The following is a 12,583-nucleotide window of genomic DNA, read 5'->3' on the forward strand; positions in this document are numbered from 1 at the left end:
GTGGGTACATAAGCTCTTTAGGTAAATCTACTTATAAATTCTTTAATTTTTATTCGTCATTTATATATTATTTACAATATTACATTGATAGGTATTATTTATAAACTAAACGTGGTTCAATATATTTTCTCGTGTGGCTTATTTTATAACGAGATATTTACGTAATTTAATAAGTATATTTTATTTGTAGTCTTACCTCACATTTTCTTATCTAAGTACTTAACAGACCAATAGAAAAGTAATCTACTTTACGTAAAATAAAAAAGAAAAGAAGGTAAATCATACGAAGTGTAGGCATATAATATAATCTATTACCTATTTTCTACAGTCCGGTAGGTGACTCGTATTCTCTGAGTTTGGATTTTCCCATTTTTTACTTTTCTAATTTTTCTATTCCTTTAAATGAAGGTAAAATTTAAAAAAAATTACCTAACTAGTACTTATTTACTTAATTATTTAAAAGGTGCACATTAACTGGTAAGGTATCAGGTATGTACTAGTTATAGACGGAAGATTGGTTGTCAATAAAAAAAAAACATTAATTGTTTTTCAACATTTATTTCACATCTTGAATAATTTGAACACAAAATATTATTGTTCTACATTATTAAACATCACTACCTTAATCACTACATTCTAATATGATAATTAATAATTATATAATATGTTTACACAAATAGCGCAGATATTCGATGCGAGAATGACATTTTTGTACTAGTAATGTTGGTTAATATAATATATACTTATAAGTAATTCACATTTCTAATGGTTATAATATGTAATATGTAGGTAGTATTCACACGTGAAATTAATAATTTCGCGTGTTACAAGGAGATTATTTAGGTGCCATGTTCATATTTCATAACGAAAAACGTAGGTACAGTAATTTACACCTCTTTATATGTTCTTTATAATTTAAGTTTATAATATGTTCTGTGGTTTACACAAATAAGTAATTTGGTGGCATAACAAAAATGTTGTGTATTTAACACTAGTGATAACATGGTGATAACTTTACAAAAGAACACTATTGATATAAACAAAGGAACTTTGAACAATGGTAATGATTTAGATAATAGGTAGGTATGATATACCTAGTTAGTTCAAATTAAGATTAACTTTGTTAAATAAGTTGAAGTACGGAAATAATTGATAACAACAAAATGTAAAATTATACCTAGATATTATCTATTGGCAAGCTAATTACAAAAACCATGGTAAAAAAAAATTAAATAGCAAACAAAATTAAATAGGTAAGTATTTGTGTATAATGTATATGTCGTGGTCATATCGTAGATATGCTCATTTCATGAAATGGTCGCATTTCATGCAATGGTTGAATGTCTATTGGCCACACCATTATGTGGTTTATACAGACCAATAATAAGAAATCGTTTCTCGATATGGCCAACTAAACGTGCGGTGTTTTCATGAAATGATCAAAATTATTTGATCTTATCGTAAAATAGTTACATTAATTATTATTGGTAGAGGCGCTGCAAGCGCGGTGTTTATGTGATAAGATGGCGGCAGCTGGTGAAAATTTTATTATTCGCAGTTAAAAACTTCATAATTCGTTTAATTACAATATGAAGAAAGTCATAGTAAAGAATTTACGACGAAGAAGTTCGAGTAGGTATGGGTTTCCATAGTATAGTGCGGATATCTTATACATATTGAAGAAAAAATGTGTCTAAAATCCTATAACTATATTTATATATCCTACTATATTGTATAATTGTCTTTTCTAAAAAGCGATTCGCTTCTGGCACTCGCCGGCTGTTGGCGCGACACGCCCACTTTGCTCGCACGGCTTGTAACGCACAAGTTTGTCAAGTTGTTTATCGTCTAACCTAACTGTTTCCTTTTACAAGTAACGATTCGATCCTGGCACTCGCGGGCTGCTGCCGCGGCTTGCGGCATATTATTATGAATGACAAAAAACAAATTCTTTAAATATTCTGAATTTTTAAAATATTTTATGGATAATGGAGTCGCCATATATTTTATACGATCTGGCCAAATGTGAATGACAAAATCGTAAAACATTGACGATTTAATGATCTGGTCAAACTATGTTGGCCACATTGGTGATTGGGCCACATCATGAAATGCGACCTTTGAATGAATGATCAATCATTTCGTGAAATGAGCAAATCTACGATATGGCCACGACATATTATAGATAATTTGAAGATACTATAATATCACACTTATATTTATACAATATGTAACTAGATAAAATTTGCTAAATATTTTATTTTTTTAAATTTTAGTTAAGTAGGTACCGGAGTCCGGAGTACTAAACTTAGTAGGTACTTAATACTTTGATAAAATTTTATATTTATTGCAAAACTTCGTTAGCTGAAGCCTGGATCTCTTCCCAAGACTCACAAACGTCTTTCTCTTCAGTGAAACGTGAACATATAGCAAGCCTTAAGAAATAACAATCATCAATTTTAGATGGCACCATGTGAATCTTACCGCGGCCATTAATGCGCCGCAAAAGCGCTTCATTAATTTCATTATCACCTTTAAGTCTAAAACAAACGAGACCCATGATAACTTCTTCGACGACTTCGAAGCGCTCATCAGCTTTGCAAATATCTTCAAAGTAATGCGCCAATGCAATATGTTTGCGAATTAATTTTTGGAGATTTTCAATACCGTAAAGTCGCAACACGAACCAGAGCTTGAGAGATCTAAAACGACGTCCAAGGGGAATTTGCCAATGACGATAATCGGGCGCTGAGCCTTGCTGATCGTGTTTTAAATATAGCGGATCAACATTGAAAGCATCTACGATCCAGCGCGGCTGTTTCAACCACATAGCCGAACAATCAAAGTTGACAAACATCCATTTGTGAGGATTGAAATTGAAGGAATCAGCTTTTTCGATTCCCTTCATTAAGTATCTATATTCAGGACAAATGAATGCCGATCCAGCGTATGCAGCATCGACGTGTAGCCAAACACCGAGATCTTGACACACGTCACCCATTTCATCAAGATTATCAAAGGCACATGATGATGTCGTGCCCAGTGTAGCTACAACCTGAAAAACAATTATAAATAATATTTTAGGCAGTCTGCCGACTAATGAAGCTCGTGTTGAAAAAAATATATATTTAGATTTTAGACTTAAGTAGCTATTATATTATTATATTTCAAGGATAAGAAAATTTATCTAATTTCTTACATAGAATGGAATAAGGCCTTTTTCCATATCTTCCTTTATGGCTTCACGCAAGGTTTCTCCTCTCAAACTTCTTTTGCTGTCCGGCGATAAAGTTCGCAGTTTTACTCCCCCAAGGAGACCTGCACGCTCGACCGAAGAATGAGCTTGTTCTGAAAAAAAGATAGATCAACAATTTAATAACCCATAATACTTATTTAAATAGCACATACTTGAAAGAAGTCCTATGTATAAATTCGTTATGAATATTTGGCTATTTTATAGGAGACAAATTCAAGCAACTTACTGTTGCAATATCCAACGAGCTTGGACAATATTTCTACGTCGGTCCAATCAGGATGTTCTTCTTTGACTCGTTGCATAGTCTTCGACTTCGCCCCGAGCAAAGCAACAAGAGTTGCCTCGCTGGCTGTGCCCTGGATAACGCCTCCTCCTTCTCCACCAGAACGAGCTAAAAACTCATCAGGAAGTCCAAGCATCTGACCCAGCCAATCCAACATTACGACTTCAAGTTCCGTACAAGCGGGACTCGCAATCTGCGGGAAATTAGATTAAAAAAATTAAAATCTTTAAGTTTTTGATTAGAAAAATAAAATTTTACTTATAAATAGAGTCCTATCAAACATTTGGCAATTTATAGTTAGGTAACTACCTATATTATGCAAATCCTTTTTTAAACCTATAATTATAGGTACCCACATACCTGCACGTATGTTCATTACATTAGGTACAGGCGTTTTATATCCATTATCCATACTAATATTATAAATGCGAAAGTAACTCTGTCTGTCTGTCTGTTACTCAATCACGCCTTAACTACTGAACCAATTTGCATGAGGTATAGAGATATTTTGATACCTGAGAAAGGACATTAAAGGATAGGTTTATCCCGGAAATCCTATGGGAAAGGGTTTTTCTTTGAAAACGCGCGCGAAGCCGCGGCCGGAAAGCTAGTGAATGTATATGTATATGTAGCTTGATATGTAGGCAATATCACAATATACAGATACATACAGTAAAGAAACTTCATACAAAATGTTCGAAATGGCTCCCCCCCCCCATAAAGCGTGTTTTCGAGGGTATTGAGGGGGATCGATAGTAGCGGGTGACACATCCACAGATTTTGAATATTGTTTGGAAAAAAGTTTAAAGTGATGTCATTTCACATTAAATAAATATCGATTGTTTCAGTTTGTAGCCCTTTCAATAAATATATTTGTAAATACCGTATCTGACTACAAGTTAAAAAGAGACTATTTTTTAATTTCTATAGATATGGCAGTATGAGTTTTAAATTATGTTGACATATTTTCTACCAAAATGATAGCTACAAATAGTACCTATTAGGAGTCCAGTCTGTTTAAAGACCGCATCTATTTTTTACGCAATCTAGAAGAGCACGAAAATCTAAAAAATGGAAACCTTAAAAAATCTTGTTTAAATTTATGTGCATAATTACGTAAATATTAGGAAAGAAAAAGATAGATATTATAATAATTATTGTATTTTTATCGATACGTGACTTTACCACTTTGTCAAGCACTAAGCCTGTCAAACTATTTTCTTTTTCATCCTAAAACAAAAAGGTTATATAAAAGGAGGTTCTATGTTCGTATAATAATAATTTTAATTTATTTTTGCATATTTTGTGTTTTATAATTTAATTTAATTTATCGTTTTAAAAATAATTTAGTAGGTATACCTACATACAAGTATTGTTAATTCTGGTTTAAAATAATTATTGAATACTTATATGTATCATACAAATATCAAGCATTATAAATAATTTAGGTAGGTACCTACATTAAAATAGCCTTCGGCGTCCAAAAAAGACAAGATTTCGAAATATAGCACTGAAAAAAACGTACCTATTTACTTTTACAAGGTATATATTTTATTGAGATTGTTTCTTATTGTAAATTCATATTTAGCCTACACCATTTTTTAATTTTAACGGGTTTTAATCTCAAAATTACCACAAAGTCAACTGTGAAAAAAAGCAAACAGAAATATACAGGCCGAATTGATAACCTCCTCCATTTTTGAAGTCGGTTAAATATCAAAAAGGTAACAGCCCTATAGCTATACGTCATAATTTCATCGCAGGGGCTTAGTTTCCTAACTGTATGTACGTAGTATATATCTGTCAACTGTGGCAATATCCTGCAATATCTGGTTATCCTTCAAAACGCAAGCATTGACATCGACATTGACTTAATGTTATATAATTTAAATGACAAAATGTGATTACGATAATTTGACGATAACCAAGAAGTTGAGCAACTAGATATGGGAATATTATTTTTTCACACAGCTTTTATGCAAATTCTAATAATTATTAAAATATACATGAGATATAATATGACTTTTGATTTAATGCAGGTAACTAAGTAGCTACTTATTTAATTTTATGTTTTATAAATTCACGTGGATCTAGATTCTACATGGATATAAAGAGCCTATGTGCCACTGGTAAACTATGATATTTTTCTGTACCTATAGGTATCCAGTTGTGTCAAATAGTCGTCTAGGATCAACTAAGAGCCATCCATCGAAATGTTTGTAGGCTTAGTTTGTAGGTGTATAATTAATTCTGTACTTATTTGAATAAGTGGGAGTCGAACAACATAAATCTTACGAGCTTACCCAAGTAAATCCAATGCAAGCAATTGCTCCACTCAGCATATCTGCCACAATAGCGGGATAAGAGTTGGCAGTAGGGAAATAAGCGTGGAATCTTGGCGAATGCCAGTGCGTCACACCAGACATGATAACGCGCTCAATGTCCGCCATCACTGCGGTCCATGGCTCCGGCTTTTCGGGCGCTTGTTCCGGGACCAAGGGACGCAAGTAACCAGGCTTCACTGATGGCACCACTTGCCTGGATTGACAAATTTCGTGACGTGAAACAATACATAAGACTTTATTTTTATAGTAGTACCTAACCAAATTGAAATAACTGTAATTTAGTATTTCTTCTTCTTTTTCTATGAATCAAATGATTTTTGTAGTAAAAATTTGATAGTTAATACAGTGGTATATTAAGAAAAGATTAATATACAGTAAACATTACACAGTAATGAGATAAGACCACCTTGATCCAATCCATAACATTACAAATTCCTACCTATTACCTATCCTATTACAGATTGCTATAAATTTATAATACAATTAATATCGTAGGTAGGTATATTTTTTCAAAGTACGATACATATTATTTATCTTCTATATTCTGCGTGTAAATGAAAATTCGTCTGCTCTATTTGAGTTTGAAAAAAGAAGAAAATCGGAATGTAATCACCAATTTTGATAAGTGTTATCAAAATTGGTTCAGCGGTTTATCCATGAAAGCGTAACAAAATTATTGTTGGTATAGATATGTGTCCGTCATCCATGATAATAAATATGTTGTGTTTATATTTTTTATCTACGTTACCGATAAACCAATTTTTAGATATATGGAGAAGATACCAAGCTGAAAGCTCTACAAATGCAGTAGGTACTTAATCCTTAGAAATTGTGTTAAAAAGGTCGTAATTTTTTTATTTTCCTTATGGTTTAAAAATAAACATCTATTATAGGTCCCGTTTAGATTTTAAATGAAATCTTACCTGTCTCGGATATTTTCCAGATATTCTGTGATGTAGTTAGTCATCGCATTAGCGAATTCCTTAAATTCTTTAGCCTCCATTGAATCTGAAACCAAACAATTTATTTATGTACTGCTTTGACACTTAGGTACCTATTAAAATTCAATTTACAAATGAAATTTTACTTTGTTACGTTCTTCCGGTACAGAGGTAATAATTATATACCCTGTGAATATACCTACCTATAGTCACCTACCTACCTATAGTTTTAAACGCAGTAAAAGCGCAGAATTGCAAGTATTTATTATATTAAACTAGCCATACCTACAAAAATGCGTAGTTATACGAATATTTTAGGCACAATAAGCAGATAGTACCTAATTATTGTAATGTGATAAATGCTAGATCATAATATATTGGGTCTTAATGTGGGAACTATAGGATAGGTATTCGAAGGACTATACGAATTGGCAACAACATAAGGTTCAACCTGAATAAAATTATTTTTTCATTTTTAGCTGTTTAGGTAGGTAACTCAGGACGTAAAAAACTGATTTTTTTTTTCCCCAAGGAAGTTTGTATTGTATTAACCGTTTCACGTGTTTCTAAGTGCCTAATATCACTAATTTAATTATTAAATTAATTTATTTTGTCTTGTCATTATTTAATATTTAAAAAAAATAAGTTTCAATGTCGAGAGAGTGGCTTTGCGTTGCACAAGCGTCGGCGAGCAAATGGTGCGAGGTTATTATTGGACCTCGGCACCACGATGTATAATGACTAAAACACTGTTAAACGCCGTATAGAATTGTAATCAAACGACTCCCGCCAAGTTCAACCATTGGAAGTGAATTGAAATTGAAAATATTACCTACAGGTTATATTTAAATAAAAGCGCCTATTTGAGATGCCCGAATATAAAATGGCGATAAACAAAATGAATCAATCGTTATAATTCATCTCTATTGATATGACCTTATTATAAAAACAATGGATTAAGTACAATAAAGTTATCAATGCAAAATGAAAAAAATATTTAGCGCTCCAATCTAGGCTAATTTTACACGCAATGCAATTCGTGATAAAAATGATCTGCCCTAGTGATATTTATAAATAAATTATAATTTCTAAGTGTTATCTGAATGTTTAGACTTAATTTACGCATCAAGAAACTATTGTTCTAATACAAACTGTGTCAGTATACCTAATTGGTTTCTCGCTATAAAACATTGTACCTAACTACTTACTGTTTGGGATATTAATTTAAATTTTAGTACCTAATAATAAGATATATTTTTTTATTATCTTATATATAAAAATGAATCGCAAAATGTGTTGGTAAGCGCATAACTCGAGAACGGCTGAACCGATTTCGATAATTCTTTTTATTATATTCCTTGAAGTACGAGGATGGTTTTTATGTAGAGAAAACGTAAATATGTACCACGGGCGAAGCTGGGGCGGACCGCTAGTTGTAAATAAGAATGTAAGTACTTACGTAAATTATTTTAATGATGACAAGATACTAAAAATATTGTCAACGACATCCTGCATACGAAAGACCCGTTTCTACGTATTCCGTACATACATAACTGGGGGCTTTCCCCCGCTGCAAAACGTGGGTAATTCCTTTACATATATCAGTCAAATACCCAGAACATAATAAAAAATATAATGACATGAAACCAATACGAAGAAACATGAAAGGAAATCGTAATTGCTACTGTTACCCAAAAACCGGAAAATGTACAAGATACTTTGGGTTCTTTGTAGATGGTGGGGAACTGGGATTTCCAATATTTAGTAGGTATAAAATTATTTATACGTAGCCAACGTAAATTGAGATTGGATCCAAGTAGTTATAAAATGAAAAACAAGTATTTTAGAAATTACCTACTCTATACATTCATAATATCGCTCTATACCTAACTGCCTACCCAGAACTTATTTTTGAAGGAAACACGACTTAATTTTCATTATTAGGCAATATGAATATATATATAACGTTTTTACACGCACGAGCACGTTATGTGCAATCAGTTAGTAAATAAAATATATAAACAGGATAGTATGTGGTTGTATCAACAATTTCTACAATTTGTTTTATATTGACTTATAGCGGTTACGTTTCCGTTACTTTAATATCTAAATACCCAGTAGGTACCTAGGTGATAAAAATTAAAATGAAGCATGTATTGGAATTTCATGGCTAAAATAATTAATATCGTAGAAAAAAATCTATGTTGCTATTTTTTTTTTCAATAATTTGTCATAGTCTCATAGACCACAGATAAAATATCTCATCAAGGTCAAGGTTTTTCGATTAATATTGAAAGTCAACATCTAACTGCCCAGTTACTTTTAATTTAACTTATATTCTAAGGGACATGTTTAGTTGGCACACATTTTGCAAGGCTAACTTGTATGTACAATAATAACATCTTTCAAATTTATTTATCTAATTTGTAAGTACAATAAAAGCAATAATATTTTTATTAAGAAAATTAATTAATGAACTGAAGGTATCATAAATCGCTTCAAAAAGGTATCTCAATTAATTCATAATTTTTGTTTACAATAATATTTTGATAATCTCTTTCATAATAAACTTCATGTCATTGATGCTCAAATGACATATTGAACAGCTAAAATATTAAGTTTTATAACTGCAAATAAAGTGCATATGATAATTATTTAAATCACTTACCGCCTTAATATATTGGCCTCTAGGATATAAGCACAAAGAATTATTGAATCAATTACTAAGATACAGGATACGATGTTGATAGCAGGATATTGTATTATTCAGGAGGTCCGTTAACAGATAGCAGTAAATCACGGTGCGCTCTACCAAGCACTTCTCGCGCACTACGCCCGCGGCCGCCTCACTCGCCACTTTATATACGCAGGCTATTATGTGAAGGATCAAGCGCTATATAACCGAACTATAGACTCCACTTAGGAGATTAGGATCTGCGTATGCTATAGGTACTTGCAAATATTAATGCAATTGGGTGAAATGGTTTTGGGGTTGGTTTAAATTGTAATGCCGATGAGGTCGCTTCAGTTTCATCATTTTATATGGATGATGAAACAAGTATAAAATATATTTTTGGATTTTATTACGAAAACTTAGTTACATTTTTACTATAATTTAGTTACAAGGTTTATAGAGTCGTTTTTTTTTAAAGAGGCAATCTAACTTACGTATTAAATTCAAAAATAATTAGTTATAAGTAGGTAATAATATATAGGTAAGTAATAATCTTCACTACGTAGTTTTAAAATAAATATAAGTTCGTCTTCATATTTAATAAAAAAAATTGCAACCTACCCATTGTTTCAAAACCGATGTCTCGAAGTCACATAAATACCGTGAACTGATTCTAAAAAAGTGTGATAAAACGCTTATCGAATCTTAGAAAGTGCTATAATAGTTTCTCACCCATATTTGACGGGAAGAAATCAAAGCAGTACCTACTATTTATACTCTCTGGACTGTGAGTGTGTGCGCTCCGTTAGCAGGATCACCTATTAATATTTAATAGATTCATAAAATAATTATTAGTAGTTTATAATTTTATAATTTACTCAATAATCTTATATTTTCTAAACCTTAATGAACTAGAATCATAAAATTCCTATATTAAGGTATATAATCCATAAATCATTAATGAGCGCTTAGAAAAAAACTTACCTATTAAAGACAGCTTATCTTTATTATAACCAAGAAATAAATAAAAATCATGAAAATAAAGCATAATTTTATACCTAGGTATATTTTAAAAATTATGCCTTTATAAAAAAATATGCCTTTATATTATGATAAATGATTGCACAATAATTAAGACTCAACGAAGTGTTGTGTGTGTGTCCGGTCGGCTGGTAGCCAAATAATGGATAGCCCTATAACTGAATTATGCATAATATTGAATTTGTTTAAAAATTATTAGAACATAATATCAGATGGACATTCCTCGATGTCGTACTCTTTCTACGTGACATTCAGGGATGAGGCAGCCTCCATTACACCCTCGGGTGGCTCTCAGAACAAGGAGAATTGAATCAATTCCCTTTAGTGAGGACGACTTGTGAAAATCAGAAGGATTTTTCTTTAGCAATAAAGTTAACAATCCCTGAATCGATGTTTTATTAATCGAATATTATTAATCTTTCGTTTTATATGTTAAGTGACTTTAGTTATTTAAAGTATTTATTTATGTATAGCATTTCATTGTACAGACATATCTAGGTAACTATAATCAAAAAATTAATTACAGTGTTACAATTAGTGCCTTTTCACACTACCCGGCTGCCGGATAGCCGGCGCCGGCTACCCGGTGGTGAAGTGTATGGGCATGGTACATAGCTTTCACATGTACCGGCGTAATCTATCCGGCAGGCGGTTGCCGGGTGCGTGCCGGAACCACCACTGTGCGTCCGGTCGCCGGGCATCGGTTAGCCGGCGGCCGAACTGACAGTGGTGTATGGAACACGCAACTAGCTTTCACACGCGCCGGCCGGTGAGTCGCCCAGGTACAGTCTGCGAGAGTACGTTATTATGTACTTGAAAAACCTGTCTTCATGTGCTCGTAGATCTGGGAATAATGTATAGAATGCACCTAATGCTTTTCTTTTCATATTAATTGGATAAACCCAATAATTTCTTGATTTTTCTTTCCGGCGCAGATAATTTCGTCTTCGATATAAAAGCCACATTGCAATTATTTGTTCACGGTCCATCTTTGAAACTATAGAATGAGACTGTACTCTTGTCGGCTCTCTAGCCAGCCGATACTGCCGGCATCAACCGGGACATGTGAAAGCTTATTTGACACCGGGTATCCGGCGCCGGCTACCCGGCAACCGGTACGTGTGAAAAGGCACTTATTGTTAAAACAAATTACTGTGACAGAATTAGGCAGGTAGGTAAGTAGTCCATTGAAATGTTACATTTTTTTGGCCTGACCTTGCATTTTTTAGGAGACGCAATTTTATTTTTTGGATGTGTGTGTTGTGATGGTTCAATGTGAAGCTAAAACCAAGTTTGTGGGGTCGCCACCCTTGTCCCACGGCCGCCATCTTGAAAATAGTGGTTGAAATGGTTTTTACGATATATCTCTTAAACTATTTATCTGATAAAAAAAATTTGTTAACATTATTTGTTGCAAATTAAATTCTCTACAACTTTGCTCCAGTAACTTTTTGTCGTAGAACTATAAATAAAAAATTTATAAGCGAAAATGTTCAGAAATTAGAGCTATTTAAATGTTTCGATAAAATTGTTTTTTATCATTTTACGAAGAAATAATATCAGACCATTTTTGTAGATTGTTTTTCGAGGAACAACTTTTATAGACAACATTTTTTCATTACGTCAATAGCTAAGGTTTTACAGCGCTCTGAAGTGAGTGCTATTTTTCAGTACTCTTAGCTATACGTTATACATATATTATGTGTGTACTAATAATTATTTGTCATCAGTAATTGTTTTTTCTTGTTATTATAATATTTTTAATAATTAATTTTGCAATATTATTAATAATTAATTGTTGACTCTTTTCCTTACCACCCAGGAGGTAGAGTCTGGAAGCACGTTTTTTTTACGTCGAAAAGCAGGGCTGAAATGTTCTGTTCTTGCAGTGCTGCATGGGAAAAGAGCCAATAGCCAATATATGTATAGTTAAGAGTACTGAAAAATAGTACTCACTTCAGAGCGCTGTAAAACCTTAGCTATTGACGTAATGAAAAAATATTGTATGTAAAAGTTGTTCCTCGAAAAAAAATCTACAAAAAT

The 12,583-nt window shown here is 32.5% G+C and overlaps 1 protein-coding gene across 1 annotated transcript; it reads right to left on the minus strand.

Moving 5' to 3' along the window:
* Positions 1-542: 542 nt before the first annotated feature.
* LOC123706289 (aromatic-L-amino-acid decarboxylase-like) lies at positions 543-9,673 on the minus strand. The gene is made up of 6 exons (XM_045655484.1): positions 9,494-9,673; positions 6,808-6,892; positions 5,843-6,077; positions 3,483-3,732; positions 3,200-3,348; positions 543-3,055 (listed from the first exon to the last, which is right to left on the minus strand). The coding sequence occupies exons 2-6, from the start codon at positions 6,885-6,887 to the stop codon at positions 2,345-2,347; spliced, it is 1,425 nt and encodes a 474-aa protein (XP_045511440.1). The 5' UTR covers positions 6,888-6,892; positions 9,494-9,673; the 3' UTR covers positions 543-2,344.
* Between the last annotated feature and the right edge of the window lie 2,910 nt (positions 9,674-12,583).

This window comes from Colias croceus, chromosome 3 (genome assembly GCF_905220415.1).
Source record: "Colias croceus chromosome 3, ilColCroc2.1".
In the NCBI taxonomy this organism is placed as follows: Eukaryota; Metazoa; Arthropoda; class Insecta; order Lepidoptera; family Pieridae; genus Colias; species Colias croceus.